This window comes from Pecten maximus, chromosome 3 (genome assembly GCF_902652985.1).
Source record: "Pecten maximus chromosome 3, xPecMax1.1, whole genome shotgun sequence".
NCBI lineage: Eukaryota > Metazoa > Mollusca > Bivalvia > Pectinida > Pectinidae > Pecten > Pecten maximus.
Window position 1 is genome coordinate 49395335 of NC_047017.1, and position 22056 is coordinate 49417390.

The following is a 22056-nucleotide window of genomic DNA, read 5'->3' on the forward strand; positions in this document are numbered from 1 at the left end:
GGATGAATAGTTGCAAATACTAAAGCACAAAACTCAGGTGGTTGTCACATATTGTCTTCTTGCCTGGTAGCTGGTGCGATATAAACCCTGTGTCATCGCCTGATGAAATTTGTTGTAATTAATCATCATGCGATGGAAAAGGAACATGCAAACTTCGTTTGTTATATTAGAAAAAAAATGAATGAAAAAGGAGAAAAAAGTAAGAAATGAAATATTACACAAATTGAATAAGTACATGTTGTTCCTACTTTGGGTTAAGTTTCTGTTAGGTAGGAGAAATAGAAGGAAATTACTTGTGAGTATAAAAGAATTGAATTGACAAGTGCACTTGAACAGCACAAAATTCGGTTGTACAATGTAGAAGGAAATTATTAATGAAAAGAAAAAAAGCACAAAACTCAGGTGTTTGTCGCATATTGCCTACTTGCCTGGTAGCTGGTGCGATATTAACCCTGTGTCATCGCCTGATGAAATTTGTTGTAATTAATCATCAGGTGATGGAAAAGGAACATCCAAACTTCGTTTGTTATATTAGAAAAAAATGAATGAAAAAGGAAGAGAAAAAATATCAGAAATGAAATGTTATATAACTTGAATACGTTCATGTTCCTTCTTTTGGAAAGTTTCTGTAAGGAAGGAGAAATAGAAGAAAATTACATGTGAGTATAAAAGAATTGAATTAACAAGTGAACTCAAAAAGCACAAAATTCGGTTCTACAATGTAGAAGGAAATTATTAATGAAAGGAAAAGGCACAAAACTCAGGTGGTTGTCGCATATTGCCTACTTGCCTGGTAGCTGGTGCGATATTAACCCTGTGTCACCGTCTGATGAAATTTGGATGTAATAATTCATCAGATGATGTAAAAGGAACACACGTATTAAGATAAGAATAAAGACGAATAACAGTGCAAAATTCAGATGGTAATCATGTCGACTATAAACTATAAGCCCTGTAACAACGTCAGGTAAATGTTGACCGTATAATTATAAGATAACTAAAAAACCAGAAAAGACAAAAATACCACTGAATGAATGGTATATACTGAGTATAGAAATATTTTGTTAGCTGATATGAAGCATGTACACACTATCGTTTTATCCTGGATGAATAGTTGCAAATACTAAAGCACAAAACTCAGGTGGTTGTCACATATTGCCTTCTTGCCTGGTAGCTGGTGCGATATAAAGCCTGTGTCATCGCCTGGTGAAGTTCGCAATTTATCATCAGGTGATGGAAAAGGAACACATATATTTTAAACATTTAAAATATTGAATGATTATTACCGGGTAGGCTTTGCACTGGGGTAGCTCATTGTTTTACAGTATTTACAAACATTGCGATTGTAGGAGGGATTGTACAAAACACACCTTTGAATTTTCATTTAGTAATAGATGCGTTTTAGCTGAAATAAATATCACATTGCACTGTGCAGTACTGTCATTCTAGGATTTGTCAGTGATGCTATGGGGCCAAAATGTGGATACTCGGACAGGAAAATAAGGAAATAAAAACGGACCTGAACAAATATGAAGATAGAGGTCAATCGATATCTTGACATGATGAGCTCCATATATTTATTACAATGTCTTGCCTGATGTTGGAATGGAAACAATTAATTGTACATTCAAGGAATTATTATCGTAAGAGTAATTGAGGTGAAAAATATTGCACTTCTAGGTAATTGTAACGGGTTTTTTTTTTCAGAGGTGGCACGAGTTCCCCCAGTAATGGACAGTCGGCGTGTGCAGTGTGTTCCTATACAGGACAAGGCCGGAGAAGATAGCGAGGAAAAGGAAGAAACATCAGTTAACTCGGATGAGGAAATATATTTGACGGATACTATAGGAAAGGGCGGCATGGTTTCAGAGGAGGAAGTGGAGGAGTTGGAGAGTAATTCAGATGTGAGTGTAGAGGAGAATATAGAAGGAAGTGATAACATTACAGCTACTGATGATATTCAGCAGGTCCCTGAAGAAGACATTGACGATCTTGACCTTGTAGTCGAGGAAGTGGCGTATTCAGCAGAGCCTGTTGAGAGAAGCCAATTGGATAAACGAAGATTTATACAACAGAGGTTTGTCAGTTACGCTATTTCAGGATCTCAAATAAATGTTGTTGCAAATTGTATTATTCAAAGAAAAACTATTCCGTTTGGAACGCACAAGATCGGCACTTCCGAATACAATATTTAATATTAAAGAAATACATATGTAATGTTACTGGTATGACAAACTCTTATGATTAGATGTAAAAATTAAACAGACATGAAAAGAACATAATTTTCTTGTGGTTTTCGTCTTTTCTTACAGAACCGAAGTGGAATCATCTAGCAATACAAAATTTATAGTGACACTGGATGGTGTAGACCATGATAAGTACGAGATTGCAATGGGCAAGTCTGACGAGGATACTGAAATGGTTATACAAAACATTGCACAACAGTCTATAGACATGGTACAGCAGGTGACACCCACTTTCTCAAGCTACTACAAACAAAAGCCAATCACGCTCCCGAAGGTGAATCTTGTGGAGATGAAGAAGCCAGATAATATTGTTCCAGCTATAGGGCCAATCTCTATTAACCTCCGGGATACAGATGGTGAGTACTACCTCTGAAAACCGATAACCGAACGAAACGGCGATGTATGGAATGGTTCCTTCTTTACTTGCTCGTGTCTTCGAAGATGACATGTGGTCCGGCTAGCCGATCACGATATCGGTCCATGTGCGTAATCGTGTGATAATAGGTACCGTTAGTGCGCAACACATACCACTAACGGGGATATGATGGTTTACAAATTTTGTAATAAATCCTGAAAGTGTTATTTTTAATCAGAAAGAAATTGCATAATAATATTCCATGAATTATTACTTGAAACAGATGAAGAAGAGATGGAAGTTGATGACGATAGTCCTCTGAAGAAAGCGAAAATGACTGAGAGGTGCAGATTTTGGCCAGCGTGTGTAAACGGGAATTCCTGCACTTACCATCACCCTACTGTCCCTTGCAAGTAAGTATTTATGTTCACTTAATATTTCTTATTACATACTAGACTTGTCCATTTCTACCAGCCATGTGTAATGTTCGCCCAGTCATTCCTGCTACATTCTTTCCTCTTCCCATTTTGATTTTCCCGGATATTTCATCTTATGGCTTGCCTATCACCATATGATTAATATGTTCTGAATGAACGTTTAGAATTTCTCATTTTTACAACCAAATTAGCTTTTATGATCATGTATAAATTAGTTTGTATTTGCAAAATATGTTTCTTAACATGTTGGAGTTATAGTGTATGATTTATTTTATTTTAGATATATTAAACTTTGTTTAATTTCATTTGCAGAATGTTTCCTCAGTGTAAATTTGGTGACAGGTGTTTGTTTATTCATCCCAACTGTAAGTTTGATGCGAAATGTACACGTAAAGATTGTCCTTATACCCACGCAAGTAAACGAGGCACGGTAGCCACAACTGTTATACAAAAAAGTAAGTATAAAATATATTTGTTTAAATAATAACTTTAAGAGTGATATATACATACACATGACGATGATATTGATGGTAAATTAGCGCTAGTGAATTACAAATTGTGATTAAAAACAGTAACAATTAACTGTTGTCCTTAGGATAACTTGAATGTGAACCTATTGCAGCTCTAGGAATTAGTTTTCTTTCTTCTCAAACTTGTCACATGTTAATTTTACTCGATTGTCTGTAGATTGCCTTTATATGTTCTGTTGTAGTTGTGCCAGTAGCTATCCCTGCACCAGGACCTGCTCCAATCCGCCCAGCATACATGCCATCTACACCTTCTTCAGTCACCTGTAAATTCTATCCAAACTGTAAAAACATGTCCTGTCCATTTCCTCATCCTACAGTGAGTATAGCCTTGTTGATAAATCGTTGACATCGATATTTATTTAAAATATAATCTATCAGTCATTAAAATTGATTTTCTATATGTGCAAGAATACTATGAAGTTTGATTGCTTCCATTTCAAACTTGTTGTATTTTAATAGTGTAATGGGCAAAAACAATACTATCACTCAATGATATGACCATTATTTAGAAATGCAATTTCCTTCAGGGTATACGTAACTATAAGTTACTTTTCTTGTTTTTAGCCATGCAGGTTTGGCATGTCCTGTATGAAGAAGAGTCAGTGTGTTTTCTATCATCCTGCACTTCCCACCAAAGACAAACTTAAGTGGACCGCAAGTAAGACATCGGACGACCGTATAAGGTAGGGTCCAAAACCCAAACGAAATTTTAATTTAGTTCTAAATTAATAATTTGTCATCTTTTCTAGTCAACAGAACACCTTCAAAATATGTTTTTTGTTACCTGGCCTAAGGGTGTGACTCATTAAAAGTACACATTTAAAGTACACATTTAAAGTCGCCTCAATCTTGAATACATTGAAATCTCGCTTCTCTTGCACTTTTCATTGCGGAGTTTTGCATGATGACTTTAACTGAAAGTTAGACCTCTGTCACATTCAGTATTACTAAGCACAATCTTGGAATATTTGATATCGCTATTTCTGCAGAACTTATATTAAGATGTCGACAGAAGGATCTAATTGAAATTCTTACTGACATTTATCGGTCGTTTTTTATTCCAATTCATATCAGACCTTAATTCAAAACTGTGAAACTATTAAAGCTACTGTTTAGTCAGAAACTGTTCTGTCATATTAAAATCTATATTTCTATTTCAAAGAAAACTGCTTTTAAAGCTTAAACTGCGATTTGATATTACAGTGAAAGAAAATTCGAGTCATCAGCCGTAGACAAACACATGTCCTCAAAGATAACATAGCCATTGCCGTGGAGATTTGTTTTATTTTACAATGGAAAGGAAGGAATATATTGAAGAATTTCATGTTCAAACTCGTATGGAGGCAGCTGTGGGTGGAATTTCCAGGCATTGCTTCATCATTTTGAACTGTAGACGGTGACTGTATGTGGCTGTGTTCGTGTGGAGAACAATATGATTGTGTAATTACTACAGTAGTATTTTGTCACAAAAGATTGAGCACAATTGTTGTGATGCCCATTCTACTATTTTTTGTGATGAAAAAGTATCATGTTTAGCTGAGCTTCGAACTTTTGAAGGCATTTCGTTATATCTCGACTAAATTGTTTTCTTCAGATAAACTGTGATACTGACATATGGATATTGGTCGTGCGGTATATATTCCTGTATTTTGTGAAATATCTTTTTATCTTCCTTGTAAAAAAAGGTAACTCACCATGACGACCAAAAGTATCACAACCATAGGGATGTTTATCATGAGGATATAACCTCGAATAATCATTACATTGTGGAGTCTTTGTTTGCAGAATAGCTCGTCACATCAGCATTGTAGGTTGCTTAATGTTTTCCTCACTCTTTGATAACTTCATTAAAATGGTACCATGTAAATGTACAGTTACCTGCTTTACAAATACCCTAGTCCAGTTATCGCATATGCTACTTTTGTTTTTCTACTGGTAGAACCAGAAAGCCTATTTTTCTATAGGAATGGATATCACACAACGTTTATCCATATAGATCTAATTTTCGATTCAGCGACCATGTTCTGGATTGTATTCACGAAAAAGAATACCGGTTAAACAAAGTTATATATAAGCTGTGTATAAACATTGTAACATTTTTGTTTACCTGACTTGGCTTGTCATGTCAAGAGTCGTTGATGCGAAAGATGGTTAGTGTTTTGTACTTTGCTGGTGTATCCATTTCAATATCTTTTTCTTCGCTCATATTTTGCTTAAAAGATGCAATTTGAGTTTGATTACATTGTGGTATTTTATTGTTTTACAAGTCTGGGATGAATTGTTTCAGATGCATGATTCATCAGGTCTGTTTTACTGTGACAAATATGAATCGCTTTATATACCCGGATCAAGAGTTAGGAGATCCCAGGTATGCTGGATTCCATAACAGTTTTCAGTGTGGTCAATATCTATCTACCACACGGAATCACATAACTCATGATTATGTCATAATTTGCATTCAGGGCAAAATCCGTTGAAAATGTGTTTTGTGTTTGGAAAAGTCTTAAATGTGATTTCCATAATGTCAATGCATTTTATGATTTTTTTTTAAAGAATATACTGGTAAGTCTAATAATGTATCATTTTATTTTAGCCCGCTGTCGGTTGATGGTTGGCTATTCAAATTGCTTACGCCTGTCGTCCGTCCGTGAATAATCATTGTTATCGCTATTTCTTTAAAAGTACTGGAGGGATATTCCCCAAACTTCACATGCAGGTTCCTGGTTCCTAGTTGTGCCAATTCAAGTCTGATCGGTAAAACAAAATGGGCGACAAGCAGCCATCTGGGATTTTGACAACTAATATTTGTTGTTGATTCCTTTCTGAAAGTTCTTTTTTTTTTTATCTTTATTTGACTGCATATGTTGGTTCCATCTGTTATCAAATAATTTAGCGATTTAGAGGAAAAGAGGAAAGTAGACAAAAGATCGGATGGACTGACATAGATCATTCTATGGTGTGAGCCAATGTCCCTCTGGGATTTCTTGTTAAGACATTCGTTCAGTTATTTATGTATGCGAGTTCAGTATGCAAGAATCGTGAGACTGATTTAATTCTGCATTGAAATACAAACTGTAAACTGTTTAATAAGTTTTAAAAGGTATTTCCCATCGTTCTGTCATCTCGTTGTGTCTGTAATGTTGCAACAGTGAATGTGAAAAGCTATTGTATTTTTTCGTCGATACGGAGATCACTTTAGTTTATATGTTTTAGGAAAAGACAGTTTATACCTGAAAAAAATAAGAATATGTGATTTTAAAAGTGAAAAGTTTTACGAGTTGTGATTTTGCAGTTTTTACAGTTTACCCTAAACACATGTGTTCTTATATTAAACTATTAGCATCCACAATAGTATCATTGAAGACCGCAACATTTTATGTGCAAATGGTACACTATTAAATATCACACATTCACACTAGTTCTCGTGCAAAGTATTAAAATGCTTGTCCGTTATACCTTTTACTTTCGGATATAAGGTGGCTTACATTTTCATGTTTTTTTTTTTTACATTCTCGCCTCTAATGGGAAACTGACAAATATACAAATATGTACTTGTTTTAATAGAAAAAATGGTGGCAAATAAATAAGAGGATCTGCTATGAATTTTCCTTTATATTATGATCATGATCAAGTTTTGAATATCACCAATGTAATATGAAGGGAAACGAACGAGAGATTTTTTTATCATAAAACTCGTATTTACTTTTATTCCTGTTTTGAGTGTTCAACAAGCGAATCTGTCAGCTGATCAACGCCGTTTGGGACCGGATCACTAAAAAACGAAAGTAGGTCATATGTCAAAGATAGTACAAACAAATAACAACCTTCTTGAAAGATTATTTTAATACGAGGTGCGTTCCCATCATGTTTATTTTGAGTATGAATCGTTTGTAAAGAATTAGTGGACTTTAGCGCAAAGAAATAATCAATACTGTCAATTTTATAGAACTTTGGCGACTGTTTATATTGTGACGCCACAGGTTGACACTTGGTGCGAAAAATAATTTTCAACAGTCCTTTACTGTCACGGCTTTTTGTTACCACTGTTTAATTAATACTTTTGCGTCGACGAAAGTGTCATCTGATTGTTGTTTGTGTGTTACATTCGTGTTAGAAAGGATACTGGAGATTGGTTTAGTGCTGTGCGTCGTATACATGGTTGTAATTATTGACACTCGAAGGAATGTTTTGGTCATTCACTTTGGGTCTGCTGGTTAAGTGTATACGTTTCGTATTGAAAAAGTAGGTCGGTCCAAAGCGTAGGAATACAGTTCACAAGGAATCAACCAATCACACCACAGATAGGTTACATTTCACGTGTGTATTAAAGAAAAATCACGAAATGGTTTTATTAAATGGCAAAACACGCAAGTCATATGGTAAACGTTTTTATTGATAAAATAAAATATTAATATCACAGTTGTGGATCATTTGTTTAAAACACAAAAATGTTGATTTGTATAGAATATCAAGGTATGCACCACAATATAATGTAAAACCTCAAAATGTAAGGCTCTATTGCTATATCCCAGTCTGCTAATACTGACCATAAACTTTAAAATCATGATCGGTCGTCTTGGCTGTTAATAAGTTGTTTACCTAGAAAACGACTAATCGGAGTTTAAAACCTATGGTTGCTTCATTCTTGTAGTCTACATACAAAAATAATTAGATTTATTTCCAAAATTACTTGATAAAATGTATTGCCAAAACATCAACTAATAAACAGGGACAGATACATGTTTTGACACATCTTATAATTTTTGTAAATCATATGAAAATATAACTTCGTCATGATACTTCAAACCATTTGTGATTCGATCACGATAAGGTAAGAAAAAGTGATGCAGAATTTCATTGGCATAAACCCCCATCTGATTAGAATATATATCATCAATATACGTCATGACTTAATGCATAATGATAAATGTATTTTAATAGATTAACGATATCCCCGATTTGCATAATTCAGATAATTTCGTTAAATCTTTCGAGCAGTAAATCTAAAAAGTCCAAAACAGATTATATTCAAAGATGGCATTGATAATTCTGTCATTGTGATAGATTCACTTCGTGGTACACACACACCCTTTAGATTAATGCTTCACTTTAACAGAAAGGCATAGCCTACATCTGTAGGACTATCTTCAACAGATACTTGATCCTGATGAAGTTTGGAAAAGGCGGTAGTTGAACTATGATATAAATGTTTAACCTATAAGTAGGCCGCCGTTTTAAGTAACATTTTAAAGTACTGCTTCCAATATGATTAACACGTAGATGAGCTTCATTTGGCAAATAAATAAATTTAGTTTTACGAATAACGTAAAACCGACTTTATATTTTAGTGTATGACATATTTATGTCTGATCCTATGAGGTGATGCTTTTCGGAGGTCTTGGACATTCGCTTGTACAGTACTGCACCCAAAACGATTAGACCGATAACAACTGACATGCAAGCACCGATTATCAGGCCATTTGTAGAGATGGAACCTCCGGAATATGCGCCAGGCTGCTTATTGTTGCTCTGATCTTGCTGGTATGTCTGTCCAAAACTTTTCTTTCCAGAAATGCTATTCTGATATGTCGGAAAATATCTGTTTTCCTGTGAAAAGACAACGTTTAATTATATCTCTGCTTTTCCTATGAAACCATTTTCTTTCCATGATTATATTTATCGATACATCTTTCAAGCATTCCTCATTGTCCACAGCTGAATGCTGTGTCCTATACCAGAATGTGGTACAAACGTCTTATAAGTATGTCATACATTTAAGTATGAATTTAAAGTAATAATATGTAAACTGTTTATCTATTATAACTACCAAACAAGTTATACAAATTTACATTAATCACTCTTAGTTGGCCCGGATGGAAGCGCGCGAAGAGAGGCAACCGGGGTACCCGGGGAAACCCCAAATGGTCGGGCAGGTGTTCCCATACTTTTTCACGTCCGATTGGTTAATCGAACATCGGCCTTACTGAATGACAAGTTTGTTACTACACTGCCACCCCACCAACCGTTTGAATTTAATAAATATTACATTTAATGCCGAATGATATAAAACTACGTTATACAACTGTTTCGGCCTTCTAGGACTTGCTAGTGATGGTAGTGATGGAAGAAAAAGCGACAGTGACAGAATATGTAATTTTATGGATACTTACCTTGGTAGGGCAGTTTATTTCCTCACCCGGTTTCCAGAAATCCCGTTTTTCACCCACATTCTCAAGCTTTACATGTAAAAAACAGATTTGTATGTTTTATTTTTTCTGTGTCTACGGATATAATTAGTAGCACATGGATACATGTTTGTGTTCGACCAAAAGAAAGATCACTGATGCATTTTCAGTTGATCTTAACTCGTGTCCATCAATTCACTTTAAATAACCAGAAAGTAGTTAAACAGGGTGAAACTTTGTAAACAATATCACGACTATCATAGCGTTGTTTCGAACCGTTAGTCAAACTCAACAGTTATCAGTATTTCAGCTTCAATGGGTTGTTAAAATATTCTGTTGGAGTGTTTGAAAATAACTGCTATATGCGTGAACCCTCCATCTTTTAGATATAGAAATGAAATGATGTTTTTGGACGGAAGTAGAAGAGCTTACTCTTCTGGAACATCTGGTCTCCTTGCATATTTTCTATTTTCAAAGGTTCAATGGACTCCGTACAAATCTACACAATTTTGTTCATTCCCCCCCCCCCCCCCCCCCCCCCCCCCTAGTTCTATCAACCTTCTTTTAAAATTTTGGTTTCGTCATTATGTCGGTTTCTCTAGTTTTGGTCCTGATTTTATCGATTTGAGTCAGAATTATGGTTTCGTCATTACTTCGATATTCTCTGCTGTTTTTATCACTGGTCGCCCGCTAATACGGATTTTTCCTTCTTTTTTTCAAAGTTTTAAATCAGTTCCCCATATTTGTTGACGATTAATTAATGTTTTTAAACGTCTGTATATGTTTATATTAAAGTAAATACATCATATCACATGCATTACATAGACAATGTTATGTTTCAAAATATGAATGGAAAATATTCTAATTAGTTAATACGTAAGTATAATACAACCAGGTCTTCAGCTTCCCCTCTCATCTCGCTTAGAAAATAAAAAATACACGAATTCATTAATGTAGTTTAACTTAAACATACTGCTTATACATGTAATATTTTACTACAAGTATGTTGATATTCTGAAAGTAATCGATTGGTCCCATATCCCTAATATGACATCTGTTTTAGGAGATAGTGATATACACGGCGGTTAATATTGATAGCCAGAGTTTCTATTCTAATTTGAGAATTGGTCATTATTAACGACAGTATAAAAAAATCATTTGCGTTAATTGATAAGGAGAAAAACACCATACTGGCATGGATGTTTTCTCCAAATGATGATCCTGTGGCGTTTACATACCATGTTGTTCCATAGGGCTGTAGCAGCAGCTTGGTGGCCTCTCCGGCTAAGATGGAAACAGTCAGGAGCGAAGTACGACAAGTCGGGGCCGCCCCCATCCTGTAAACCAAACGTATTTTCCTTACATTTTTTTCACGTGTATTTTCTCCGTCAAGTCATTTCCTGGTAATATTACTAAATTGTTGGGAAATTATATAATATATAAATGTGATTTCATAAGCAATCAGTTCAATTGTTTACCCCCACCAATTCCAAAGTGACACTAACCATTTAATAGCAACTAGCAAAGTCATTTTAGCCGTTTAATTGTCGTGTAACCTACCCTCTGTGGAAGCTCGGTCTTTGTGAAGAAAGGCTGTATGATGACCGCGAAGTCATCCCTCTCAAACTGACCGGATACGACGAGATCGGTGAGTTGCTGTTGGTAAGATTCCACTGCTTCCTTCATCTCGTTTTCCTCCTCGCTGTTAGCCGGATAGGCTGCGCATTGACACAGGAACCTGGCCAATTACAACACTACTAGGATAGGTTTATAGTTTTTACTCTCACGATTCAAATAAGAAAGTTCTACAGACTTATCTCATTTTAGTAAAATTGATGATTAAATCGTGCCTTTTATCGCCATCTTATGTATCAACCTCGTTCAATCTTTCATGCAACATGCAATTGCCAGGTATACAGCATTTGTTATTATGTGCCAATGGACTTGTTTTGGCATGTTGATGTACGTCTGAATTTACCTCGTCCAATTGGCCCCCGAACAAAGATGACATGGATATGATTTGACGATGAACTTTAATAAACCTTCAAACTATATTGAAGAAACACATGTGTTTCCTGTATCCGAGATTTTAGTAGCAAATATAGTAGGCAATTTTACTTACAAGTGGAGTGTGTCGCAGACAAGGTTCTGGTTAAGTTCCTTGACAACAGCGATGTTAAGGACAGGGACGACGTTGACAAATGTCTTTGGTACGTGTTCGTATAGAACGTCTAGGGCCTGCTTGATGTTGTCCACGTATCGCACAGGGGCATATTTGGTCTTTAGAATATGTATGAACATAATCACTATTAGTCAAAAGTCATATTACAAGTGATGGAAGGGCAAGCCGATGCCCGTGTTTAGTCCCCACACTAAACATTGTGATAGTCAATTGTTCAAGTAACATGTAATAAGAAAGAAGAAAGAGTTCGGTGTAGCATTTATATTGTCAATAGGTGTGTAAGTATGAATCTCATTGCAAAGGTATTAAGATTATAATATGTACTAGTGTTCCAACCTCTTAAAACGTTAGATATATAAGGGAAAAAATCATACACACCTTGTCTTCGCAATAGCTACACAGATCATTCCCACCAATAAACAAAGTTACAAGTTTCCAGTCGTTTTCCATATCTATATCAGGCTCATTTCTTATACGCTCAACCAGGTCTTCAGCTTCCCCTCTCATCTCGCTTAGAAAATAAAAAATACATGAATTCATTAATGTTTTCAATCATCATCTTAATTTTATTAAAGGCCTACCATAGGTGTTTTTGAACACATCACAGGTCAGTTTATCGTTAACAAATACTACATGTATATTAATCGTACTCGGATACTGCACCCGGATCAGCCACATTGAGCTTGGCATTTCTGCTATTGACGCCTCCTTTTCCCACAGAGAATCCCTTCACATCCGGGTTATACTTCTTAATGATGTCTGTATAACAATAAAATTACACAAATCTATTATGATCTGGGTTTTATTTAGGAAGGTATGAAAATACAACAATGTAAATATAAAAAAAAACATGCTTTTCGTTGTACAAATGTAAATATTTGTTATTTATTTTATTATTATCATAATTTCTTAGTTGTAGTTGTAGGTTTTTTTTTATTATACATGTATTTTGTTTCAGTATCAAGCGACATATTAAATGTTCTTTCGAAAACTTTTAAAATATGAACAGAGACAACTCCCTAAAACAAACAGCAAAATATAGTCATGTGTTAGAAATACCATCCTTGGTTTATATTAAACTCTTGATATAATCGTGTATGCTGAATTTCCTAACGTTCTATAGCTAAACTTTCTAACTCGAAAGTAAAATGAAAACTCACTCGGGATTGTAATCTCCTCTTCGAAGTTTTTTTCGCCGCCAACACTGAAACAAGGTACAAATAGCGAGTAGTTATGACTTCCTACACGTTAATTACAGCAGTTTACTCAGTATTAAACGGAAGGAATAACAAAAATAAGTAAATAAATAAGAATGAACCTAAAACAATATAAACCGCCACACACATTAATTTAAATGCGCTGTTTTGTCATTAAATATATTTAAGGATTAAACTAGATAATATTGGAAGTGACCAATTGACCGACAACTAAATATCACTCTGAAGACTGGCCGTGATACTTACACCGTATCCTTAAAGGGATTATATGGTTAGAATTACTATGAGGAAAAAAAAGATATAAAACGTAAAGGCGCGTGTATCGCTTAATTATGGATATATATTACTATTATTCATAGGCCGAATTCTACATTTCCCGAGGTTGAAATCTAAGATGATAGTCCCATAAAGTTGAAATGGAGTTGTTAATAAGTAACACATCAATAACGTCATGTTGTGTTACCATAATGCCAACCGATATAGCTATACTTTAGATAATTAGCTTATAGGACTGATGGGTTCTGTCTCTTACCTCCATGACAGCCCTCGCCACTGTGTCAGCAAACCTATAGGTGTGACGGCGTTTATCCCTGTTCCAGCCTGCAATAATCGCACTTTAAATATGATACACGTATGTAGTATTTCATTTTTTTCTTTTCTTTTTTTTGCGATTTCGAAAATCCATTATGTGCGAACGATAAAAATCATGTGAAACCCAACTGACACCCTGTATTATTGTAGTAGTGCAGCAGTAGTGATGTTCATGTATTCAGCTTAAACCTCTTACGCGAAGGGTTAGGGTTCGTAATTAGTTATATATATATATATATTTATACATAAAAAAGAAAAGCACAGTGGTTTAATAATGAGACCCTACATGTCAGGTTATGACTTTCACACTTACAGTAATTGAGTCCCCGAGAGCAGCCACCACCTTGATATCAGCTGGTGTCAAATTATTCACTGCAAGTAAAAATCATTGTAAAACGAGAAACGATCATAAAAGTTAATATAAAAATAACAGATACAACAATGTTAAACACACGTTCGAGATTTTCATCGCAATGACTAAGTGGTGCATCATTTGATATTGTGAAAGATTGAATCATTAAAGGCACATTCCTTCATTCGGACATCAGAAACGTGCAAAATTTCTATTAATAAAATCTATGCCCGATTGAAGATTATATGAGTTTTTTGTGCCTACCAGTAATGAAAGTAACGCCAAAATGCACAGATAAATGACGTTTTGTACACAAATAACGTCTGCCTTTGCGGTAATTATAGTGACACTTCGGGTCGAATTGAGAATTTTCATGATTTAATACCTGAAGCACTTTGGTTTCCATTGAGAGTAAAACTGTCGTATTAATTAAAAGATGATAATTTTTATTATTTGGAAAAAATACATATTTCCCATTAAGTTTCATTTTGGTGACATAACCTTTATTCGAACATTTAAATAAAAAAGGCATGCATTAATGTTCTTTAGGCATGTGACGACTCACCTGATGTAGCTGGGGGTATTGGTTCGAGTGCCTCACACGGAAACACGTGTTTGTCAGCTAGCACCTAACAATGCAGATATGATACATATATATATATAATGCACTAACCGAGACAGGGATCAATCCTTAGTAATAAAGTTTATAAACAGAAACATGTAAAGCCTTAGTTATAAAATACACAAACAGAGACATGTAAATCGTTATTTATAAAATACACTCACAGAGACGGGGACAAATCCTTAGTAATAAAGTTTATAAACAGAGACATGTAAATCATTAGTTATTAAATACACTAACAGAGACATGTAAATCCTTAGTTATAAAATACACTAACAGAGACGGGGACAAATCCCTAGTTATAAAATACACTAACAGAGACATGTAAATCATTAGTTATAAAATACACTAACAGAGACGGGGACAAATCCTTAGTAGTAAAGTTTACAAACAGAGACATGTAAATCATTAGTTATAAAATACACTAACAGAGACGGGGACAAATCCCTAGTTATAAAATACACTAACAGAGACGGGGACAAATCCTTAGTTATAAAATACACTAACCGAGACATGTAAATCATTAGTTATAAAATACACTAACAGAGACGGGGACAAATCCTTAGTAATAAAGTTTTTAAACAGAGACATGTAAATCATTAGTTATGAAATACACTGACAGAGAAATGTAAAGCATTAGTTATAAAATACACTAACAGAGAAATGTAAATCATTAGTTATAAAATACACTAACAGAGACATGTAAATCATTAGTTATAAAATACACTAACAGAGACATGTAAATCATTAGTTATAAAATACACTGACAGATACATGTAAATCATTAGATATAAAATACACTGACAGAGAAATGTAAATCCTTAGTTATAAAATACACTGACAGAGAAATGTAAATCCTTAGTTATAAAATACACTGACAGAGACATGTAAATCATTAGTTATAAAATACACTGACAGAGACATGTAAATCATTAGTTATAAAATACACTAACAGAGACATGTAAATCATTAGTTATAAAATACACTAACAGAGACATGTAAATCATTAGATATAAAATACAATAACAGAGACGGGGACAAATCCTTAGTAACAAAGTTTATAAACCGAGACATGTAAATCCTTAGTTATAAAATACACAGACAGAGACATGTAAATCATTAGTTATAAAATACACTGACAGAGACATGTAAATCATTAGTTATAAAATACACTAACAGAGACATGTAAATCATTAGTTATAAAATACACTAACAGAGAAATGTAAATCCTTAGTTATAAAATACACTGACAGAGACATGTTAATCATTAGATATAAAATACAATAACAGAGACGGGGACAAATCCTTAGTAACAAAGTTTATAAACCGAGACATGTAAATCCTTAGTTATAAAATACACAGACAGAGACATGTAAATCATTAGTTATAAAATACACAGACAGAGACATGTAAATCCTTAGTTATAAAATACACTAACAGAGACATGTAAAGCCTTAGTTATAAAATACACTAACAGAGACGGGGACAAATCCTTAGTAAAAAAGTTTATAAACCGAGATATGTAAATCCTTAGTTATTAAATACACTGACAGAGACATGTAAATCATTAGTTATAAAATACACTAACAGAGACATGTAAATCCTTAGTTATAAAATACACTAACAGAGACATGTAAATCATTAGTTATAAAATACACTAACAGAGACATGTAAATCCTTAGTTATAAAATACACTAACAGAGACATGTAAATAATTAGTTATAAAATACACTAACAGGGACATGTACATTATTTGTTATAAAATACACTAACAGAGACGGGGACAAATCCTTAGTAATAAAGTTTTTAAACAGAGACATGTAAATCATTAGTTATTAAATACACTGACAGAGAAATGTAAATCATTAGTTATAAAATACACTAACAGGGACATGTACATTATTTGTTATAAAATACACTAACAGAGACGGGGACAAATCCTTAGTAATAAAGTTTTTAAACAGAGACATGTAAATCATTAGTTATTAAATACACTGACAGAGACATGTAAATCCTTAGTTATAAAATACACTAACAGAGACATGTAAATCCTTAGTTATAAAATACACTAACAGAGACATGTAAATCCTTAGTTATAAAATACACTAACAGAGACATGTAAATCCTTAGTTATTAAATACACTGACAGAGAAATGTAAATCATTAGTTATAAAATACACTAACAGGGACATGTACATTATTTGTTATAAAATACACTAACAGAGACGGGGACAAATCCTTAGTAATAAAGTTTTTAAACAGAGAAATGTAAATCATTAGTTATTAAATACACTAACAGAGAAATGTAAATCATTAGTTATAAAATACACTAACAGAGACGGGGACAAATCCTTAGTAATAAAGTTTTTAAACAGAGACATGTAAATCATTAGTTATTAAATACACTGACAGAGAAATGTAAATCATTAGTTATAAAATACACTAACAGAGACATGTAAATCATTAGTTATAAAATACACTAACAGAGACATGTAAATCATTAGTTATAAAATACACTAACAGAGACGGGGACAAATCCTTAGTAATAAAGTTTTTAAACAGAGACATGTAAATCATTAGTTATTAAATACACTGACAGAGAAATGTAAATCCTTAGTTATAAAATACACTAACAGAGAAATGTAAATCATTAGTTATAAAATACACTAACAGAGACATGTAAATCATTAGTTATAAAATACACTGACAGATACATGTAAATCCTTAGTTATTAAATACACTGACAGAGAAATGTAAATCATTAGTTATAAAATACACTAACAGAGACATGTAAATCATTAGTTATAAAATACACTAACAGAGAAATGTAAATCATTAGTTATAAAATACACTAACAGAGACATGTAAATCATTAGTTATTAAATACACTGACAGAGAAATGTAAATCATTAGTTATAAAATACACTAACAGAGACGGGGACAAATCCTTAGTAATAAAGTTTTTAAACAGAGACATGTAAATCATTAGTTATTAAATACACTGACAGAGAAATGTAAATCATTAGTTATTAAATACACTAACAGAGAAATGTAAATCATTAGTTATAAAATACACTAACAGAGACGGGGACAAATCCTTAGTAGTAAAGTTTACAAACAGAGACATGTAAATCATTAGTTATAAAATACACTAACAGAGACGGGGACAAATCCCTAGTTATAAAATACACTAACAGAGACGGGGACAAATCCTTAGTTATAAAATACACTAACAGAGACGGGGACAAATCCTTAGTTATAAAATACACTAACAGAGACGGGGACAAATCCCTAGTTATAAAATACACTAACAGAGACGGGGACAAATCCCTAGTTATAAAATACACTAACAGAGACGGGGACAAATCCTTAGTTATAAAATACACTAACAGAGACATGTAAATCATTAGTTATTAAATACACTGACAGAGAAATGTAAATCATTAGTTATAAAATACACTAACAGAGACGGGGACAAATCCTTAGTAATAAAGTTTACAAACAGAGACATGTAAATCATTAGTTATAAAATACACAGACAGAGACATGTAAATCCTTAGTTATAAAATACACTAACAGAGACATGTAAATCATTAGTTTATAAAATACACTAACAGAGACATGTAAATCATTAGTTATAAAATACACTAACAGAGACGGGGACAAATCCTTAGTAATAAAGTTTATAAACCGAGACATGTAAATCATTAGTTATAAAATACACTAACAGGGACCTGTAAATCATTAGTTATAAAATACACTAACAGGGACATGTACATTATTTGTTAAAAAATACACTAACAGAGACATGTAAATCCTTAGTTATAAAATACACTGACAGAGACGGGGACAAATCCCTAGTTATAAAATACACTAACAGAGACATGTAAATCATTAGTTATAAAATACACTAACAGAGACGGGGACAAATCCTTAGTAATAAAGTTTATAAACCGAGATATGTAAATCCTTAGTTATAAAATACACTAACAGAGACAGGGACAAATCCCTAGTTATAAAATACACTAACAGAGACATGTAAATCCTTAGTTATAAAATACACTAACAGAGACATGTAAATCCTTAGTTATAAAATACACTAACAGGGACATGTAAATCATTAGTTATAAAATACACTAACAGGGACATGCAAATTATTTGTTATAAAATACACTAACAGAGACATGTAAATCCTTAGTTATAAAATACACTAACAGAGACGGGGACAAATCCCTAGTTATAAAATACACTAACAGGGACATGTAAATCCTTAGTTATAAAATACACTAACAGAGACGGGGACAAATCCTTAGTAATACAGTTTATAAACAGAGACATGTAATTAGTTACATGTAATCTAACGAAGTCGTTACCGAATGCTTATGAATCATAAGCAAACACAGTGTCCTGTCAACATTGTTCAGGGGGTTGAACCCAGGGCTCCCCAACCCTGGCAATCCCTATATAATGATATATATATATAACAACGGCATAGCTATAATATATTATATCTTAATATATTGATAATGCTGGGGGGATAAAATATCTGTATCCTTAACAAACAAAAAAAAAAAAAAATTAACTTTCTTCTTTTTAAGAACCTCTCAAAGAACCCATGATTTATTTACTAAGTCCAAATCTGATAGACATTTCAAACAACGGTTATTGTGTTTTATATCAAAAGTACTTATATTAACTTTTGACTTATAGAAAAGAAAGTATTTCCAAGCAAGTATTTACTATAAAATGACACCATATAGATCGACGCCGAGGTCGACCGGTGCAAGGAAACTGAAATTATTGTGCAAAAACTGTTACATGTACCTGGATTTACAGTTGTCCTGCTTGAAAACCTTTAAACTTGAAAAGCGATCCTAATAAAACACTTTCAGTAAGGGCCCCCTGCATGGACTTTGAGATCTAAGTGATCATAGGCAACCAGCAATTATTCCAGGCGACACAGAATCACCCAACCTTACCGACTGTCCCCTGGCCCAGGACTTTGCGTGGGCATCGTACTCTCGGAGGAAAGTCTGGTTATTTCTCTGCTTCAGGATAAAGTCTCTGTATTGTGAATAGTCAGCACCTAAAATAAATTTAATGATTTTCGGTAACATGAAATTAAACACAATCAACCAAGGAGGGAGAAATGGAGAGGTTTAAACTTGGATATTTGCTTTACATCATATATGTTAGTACATTGTATATCATATTTTTATACATTTGAAGATATCGTACATGCTATACGAGATATATTCAATATATATGATCGGTATTACTACCTGATTGAGTAATGAGGCGATATCTTTATTAGAATGGGATTATTAGTTGACTCTATGAATTTGCGATATCACCGATTCATTACAATAACGTCACTGAAATATAGAAGAAAGTAAAATGTTGCTCACTATTATGATAATATGTCCTTATTTTGTTATAAATTTAAACCTTTTTTCGGTATTTGTAACATAGTTAAAGTCAAGTGACCAAACAGAAGGCACCCGAAAAACTGTCGAGTAGCAATTGAGGAAAGAAGCATGACTGCTGCGTAGTTCTAAAATAAATAAATAAATGAAAAGTGTGGGAAACGACATCCAACCTCTTGTGGGCAAACATTGATTTATAACTCACTGAAACAGTCGAATTCCAATCTATTTTCGAAGTTCCTTATTGTTTGGTTAAATTGATTATTATGCATTCCTCCAATGAATTTGGTAGTCTACATCTGAAGTAAACTGAGCGTAAAAGTCCACGAGTCGTTTGATACAATTTAATGTCATTGATACATTTAGTATTTAGATATTTCCTGATACATTATCTCGTTTTACTCGACAAAACTCTCACTTAACAGTAGGTCTAAGGGGACTTGTCTATTGATCTGGATAATCTACCTAAGGATGTTTAAGTTTACCACTATGTACTTGGACAACGAATAAACACACTACAACACCAATATATCATACCTACCCACATAAACTGTGAAGACGCACACCAGCAGGACTGAGTACCTCATATTTTAAACTCACTTCAACTGCTCGACATCAAGTTATCACTGACTACACTAGTGACGACGGATTTCTGTACAGGTATACAACCCGGTATACACCCTGTCCCCATATATCTCGTGTAGATATCAAACACACATACATAGAATATGATATCATAACACCAGATAAACAGTTATCAAATACTGTCACTGATTATTCTATTATCATCTAGCATGCTCAGAGTTCAGGGTGATCCATTTACCGACTACAATGTACAGTCAAACGTTCGCAGCAGCAAGTTCTGTACACACTTACCCATGTGTATTACAGATCACATGACGATAATAAGTGTATTGCAGATCACATGACGACAATAAGTTATGTCATGTGAGTTCCAAACAATAGAATGCAATACGCTTGTTTATCTATATATATATATTATATAAATAGTATATGATCAATTATTCGTATTGGAATTTATCATGTTTTGAAACATATTCGAGGGTTAATTTATAAATTACTTTTATAGTTGTGTATTATGTGAGTGTCGAATAAGTAGGTCATTTCTCTACACAATGTAAACATTTACTAAAGGCTTCAAAGTATTTCTGTTTATATAAATTTGGGCTTGACATACACCGTATACACCTACGTTCTTGAAGTTCTATATCAATTCTGGGGATATTATTTTCGTGTTGTGGAAGAATTTCAGAGTTTTTAAGAAAATGGGTGGAATAATGCTATATATTCTAGAAATTTTCAGCCAAAATACATGTAAATAATCCCGTAGCGGATCAAAAGTTCGAGTGCGTTTCTCATAGAATGACTTTGACACCACGATCTCCGGTACTGGCTATTTGACTAGACAATACACAAAACCGTACTTGTCATGAGTTTGGATGTGTAGGATGAACTTTTAAACAGAAATTGTAGAACAGTTATAGGTTACAGTGTAGAGGAACTTATATTCTGTTCCTGTACTGGAAAATAGCTTTAAATCTGCCTCGGCCAAGATGACTTAGTTATAAATCAGTGGGTTTTCATGTACCGGGGTACAGTACACACACAATCCAAATCTATGTCACGAATCTAGGTCATATAGTTTTGTCCCTTACAAACACTCGTGATCTGAATTCATCCGAAACCTAAGAACTGATAATGACTCGCCTATCAGACTACATTACCTATGAGTTCCTCGTTAATCTGCCAGACTCAATCTTGTCGCGTTACAATTAGAAATAGGGGACGTTGTCATAGCTTATACTTTATCCTGAAAAGTTGAAAATTCTGATACATTGGCGATTGTTTACAAATGTATATCAGCTGTAGATACCATTGTTATGCATTGTTTA

At 33.7% G+C, this 22056-nt stretch overlaps 2 protein-coding genes across 2 annotated transcripts in view; one reads left to right on the forward strand and one right to left on the reverse strand.

The window, feature by feature from the left end:
• LOC117324434 (zinc finger CCCH domain-containing protein 14-like) overlaps positions 1-6830 on the forward strand; it is a 30002-nt gene extending 23172 nt beyond the window's left edge. The window contains exons 10-16 of the mRNA XM_033880288.1: positions 1708-2077; positions 2313-2602; positions 2885-3014; positions 3351-3493; positions 3751-3884; positions 4133-4251; positions 4772-6830. Coding sequence (XP_033736179.1) covers positions 1708-2077; positions 2313-2602; positions 2885-3014; positions 3351-3493; positions 3751-3884; positions 4133-4251; positions 4772-4829 — 1244 coding nt within the window. The 3' untranslated portion in view covers positions 4830-6830. The remainder of the gene's footprint in view (positions 1-1707; positions 2078-2312; positions 2603-2884; positions 3015-3350; positions 3494-3750; positions 3885-4132; positions 4252-4771) is intronic.
• A 1110-nt stretch (positions 6831-7940) lies between these two features.
• On the reverse strand, positions 7941-20992 carry LOC117324435 (phospholipase B1, membrane-associated-like). Its single transcript, XM_033880289.1, has 13 exons — positions 20685-20992; positions 19697-19803; positions 14661-14724; positions 14057-14115; positions 13685-13752; positions 13096-13139; positions 12586-12694; positions 12314-12446; positions 11876-12033; positions 11314-11491; positions 10992-11090; positions 9739-9804; positions 7941-9175 (listed from the first exon to the last, which is right to left on the reverse strand). The coding sequence occupies exons 1-13, from the start codon at positions 20728-20730 to the stop codon at positions 8906-8908; spliced, it is 1401 nt and encodes a 466-aa protein (XP_033736180.1). The 5' UTR covers positions 20731-20992; the 3' UTR covers positions 7941-8905.
• Between the last annotated feature and the right edge of the window lie 1064 nt (positions 20993-22056).